The 4,087-nt window shown below is 27.6% G+C and overlaps 1 protein-coding gene across 1 annotated transcript in view; it reads right to left on the bottom strand.

Annotated features, from left to right (window-relative positions):
- Positions 1 to 1,801: 1,801 nt before the first annotated feature.
- The window catches only part of LOC100211585 (cyclin-dependent kinase-like 1), a 25,024-nt gene continuing 22,738 nt past the window's right edge, over positions 1,802 to 4,087 (bottom strand). The window contains exon 11 of the mRNA XM_065799087.1: positions 1,802 to 2,292. Within this exon, the coding sequence (XP_065655159.1) occupies positions 2,219 to 2,292 (74 nt within the window). The 3' untranslated portion in view covers positions 1,802 to 2,218. The remainder of the gene's footprint in view (positions 2,293 to 4,087) is intronic.

Below are 4,087 nucleotides of genomic sequence, written 5' to 3'. Positions count from 1 at the left end.
TGTTGTAGCTTTCAGCTCCGTCTAAAAAATTATGAATTTAAAGTGTTTAGCATTCAAAAAACACATCGTTTACATTTACGTCGTTGAAATGAATTAAAGAGGTTAAAATGGGTTTAAAAAATATAAAAATCTTTCAGTAGAAATTTTATTTACGGAAAGATATTATTAACGGAGAAATTGAAATCTGAAATTTTCGGAGGAAAAAGACGTCGATATGTGCGTCGGAATACTGGCGAACAGATGATTGACCAGAATGTTATACTAAAAGTCAAACATAGAGGTGGTTCTGTGACAGTTTGGGGTTGTTTTGTTGGTAACGAAATAGAAAATTTAGTCAGAATTGAAAAAATACTTGATAAGACTCGATTTAACAGCATTCTTCAGCAACATGCTTTTCCATTTAGATAAAGAATTATAGGCAATTCATATATCTAACATCAATTTATATATAGTTTTTTAAAAATATTTTTTGAAAGAAGTATAGTGGGTAAAGTATGCTTAGGAAACTTTAGTTGAAGCTGTGAAGTCATGTTACGAGTTTTTGAAGTTTTGCAATTAATTTAGGGTTTACAATACTGAAAGTATTTTTAAATGCTTTCATGGCAAATGTTATGTTTATTAAATATTATGTATTTTAAAGACCATAAATCCGTTTAGCATTTAGTATTACATATAGCAAATAAATTGTCAACCAAAACAAACTTAAATGTACATAAACCGACCATTTAAAGCGCGGTTGTGCGTTAAGTTGCTTGTAACAAATGAAAATCAAAAACTCATACAGTTTGAATATGAAAATTTGCAATATTTGTCACACGGCCTGTTGTTTTCAATAATTTTAGAAGTGTTTTCAAGATAATTTTTTTGTTAAAAGTTCCGTAATGCAGATATTTTCCCCTTATTATATATTCTTTTTATAATTTTATAAACCAATTGTTTAATCTATTACTTTATTAAATTTTATAAAGTTTGTATTTTTAATTCATAAATTTTTCAAAATTATGAATTTTCATTTAATCAAATTTATTCTGGTCTTCAATATCAACAATTGAACATTTGATGCAAATTTAAAATCCAACCTGACAGTGTAGAATTTGTATAATCTGGAATACGTAAACAACCTATATAGAATATTAATTAATATTTTTATGTTTAATGTATACAATAGTTTTACCTTTTTTATTAAACCAGTAAAAAGATTTAAATAAATTAATTGAATACCAGTTACCATTTTATTTCTGAAATATAAGACTATTTTTATTTTAGAGATGAAAAAGCGTGACATGCCCCATTACATAAGAGAAAACAACTTATATTGGAGGTGATTAATGGAGGCAGTGACGGATCCAGGATTTCTTGGTGGTTGAGATAGCTAACTTCCAGACATGGAGCTAACTCCAAACATTTGAAAATCTAAAGCAGCAAGTTTACCAAATTTAACTAGCATAAAATTATGCAAGAAATGCTAAAATTTAACTAGCGTAAAGTTATATGAGAGATGCTAAAATTTAACTAGCATAAAATTAAGGAGATGCTAAAATAAAAATTACTATCCAGATACGTAAATTTGGGCTGTTGACAGTTATTCCGCACCTGTTAACATATTATCTCTTAAATCATACTGTATTAAGATTGGTCTATTTACAAATATTCTTTTAAATGGAACAAAGCTGGTAATAAACATTCTAAAATTAAGATTACGGGTATCTTGATCTGGCGCCATATGTTTGGTAAAAGTTAGAACTTGATCTGGCGCCAAATGTTTGAGTAAAAGTAAGAACTTGGGTTTTAAAACAAATACTTTTTTTTAAATATTTTTATATCTTTTTATTTTTGTCATCCGTTTTATTTACAATAAGATAGATCAGTAAATGTACATTTTGAAGTTACAAATAAATTTATATAAGCAATATAAATATGAAATCTAATCACGTGTTGTTATTTACATATTAAACATAATTACATTCTAATACTACAAAATCTATAAAATAAATAATCTATTTTATAACAGAGGCATTATAATTATATTTACATACTCGCATGTACAGAAACGTTGAGAAATGAAAAAGTATATACATAAAAACATTTGTTTCGTGACAAATATTTATAGACTCCATTCGTATGCATATCAGCTATTTATATATTCATCCACAAAACATACTACTGTACAAACAAAACACTGTATGATATTATTGATTTGCACCAACGAAAAAAAAAATTATTTTTTTAAAAAAGGGGGAATAAACGGTAGATGCCCGTCGTATTTTTTATTTCGATCTTTACGATTTAAATCTAAAAACAATAACAGATTAATTACTCAACATTTTTAAAGCAAAATTTTTAAATTTTGATTTTAAAACTTTATAAACTATATAAGTAAAGATTTGAAATGATGGTGGTTAAACATTATATTTGAAATGGTGGTGGTTTAAACATATTTGAAATGGTGCTGGTTTAAACACTATATTTGAAATGGTGGTGGTTAAACATTATATTTAAAATGGTGCTGGTTTAAACATATTTGAAATGGTGGTGGTTTAAACATTATATTTGAAATGGTGGTGGTTTAAACATTATATTTGAAATGGTGGTGGTTTAAACATTATATAAACAGATTGAGATTAAGATAAAGATAAACATTAAGATAAACATTTGAAATGGTTAAACATATAAACATTATATCTAATTAAATATTACAATATTAGGTACAAAATATGATATTGTGATACCAAACACTAGTATAGTTTTGAAAATATAGAAATATTTTATCATGATGATGATCATCATCACCATGATAAAGATGATGATGATAATCATCATGCCCGTAGTATAAAGAACACAAAAATGCTTTTAATATCGGTTGAGCTCAACACATTTCGGCCGGATATACTTAACAATAACTTGTGAAATATTTAACAAATTAATTTCAAATTTTTTTTATAACGTTCTATAAGTTATTATTAAATACGTGTATTTAATTGTATTGGTGTTTTACTAATACTATCAATTTATCATTCCAAAATGAGTTAACAACTAAATAATTGGAAAATGGTTTTAGAAATTTTCCCTCCCAATCCAACCTACATTCAAAAGTCGCTAAACCTTCAGTAGGAGACATATTGAAGAGATACAATACAGACATAAGACTCAAACTATTGAAAGAAGAGGCAGTGGAAAGATGAAGGGTTTTGTTGATTATCCGGTCAATTACAAGAAATCTATGCCAATCCCAAAGCGATCTCGCTAAAAAGTTAGAATGCAGTCATTTTCTTTTCAGAAAAACAATAAAGAGAAAAGATTTAAAGGATTACACCAATAAAAAAAACTCTGAAGTGATTTATTGATGGAGAATTAAAAGCAATTCGCCACTCAAGGAGGCTTTTTAACTTTTTAACAAAGAAAATTTATGCATTATTGAGGAAAACGAAACATACTGCAAAAAGGATTTCTTACAGTTGCCTGGCAATCAATATTATTATCATTAAAAAGATGTCCATGTCAGCAACAAATATAAATATATTTAGGCTGAAAAGTTTGCTCCAAAGGTCCTCATGTGGCAAGTGATTTACTCTTGTAGCCTTAAGAGTACTCCATTCATCACTCTAAAGACTTTGACTTCTGATTTGTACATCACTGAATGTCTTCAGAAATAACTTTTGCCATTTATTAACAAACACAGATCATTTTTACAGCCGGACTTGGCAATGATCCACTATTCCAAGAAGATAATGGATTAATACAACAAAAGTGCCATTGAAATTAACCCAAAACATGTGAATCCTCCAAATTGCTCTGAGCAGCATATTATTGAGAGTTACTGGGCAATCGTAAAAGGAATATTGTTGAAAAGCAGCAAATATGCAAAAGATGACAAAAAATTTAAGCAAAAATGGATAGCAGCATTAAAAAAGGTCACCGAAAGCAAAGTCCAGGCCATAATGGCACCTACTCTCAAAAAAATTTGATTACTTTCTTAGCGTCCTCTGAAATCTGAAAACTGATTAAAATGATACAATAAATTTCATTATTAAAAAAATTTAGAATTAATTTGTTAAATAATTCTTGAGTTATTGCTAAGTATATACAG

The sequence above is a fragment of the Hydra vulgaris genome, chromosome 06, assembly GCF_038396675.1.
Source record: "Hydra vulgaris chromosome 06, alternate assembly HydraT2T_AEP".
Classification (NCBI taxonomy): domain Eukaryota; kingdom Metazoa; phylum Cnidaria; class Hydrozoa; order Anthoathecata; family Hydridae; genus Hydra; species Hydra vulgaris.
The sequence above is the reverse complement of the archived record's forward strand: the minus strand, read 5'-3'. Positions and strand labels throughout refer to the sequence as shown.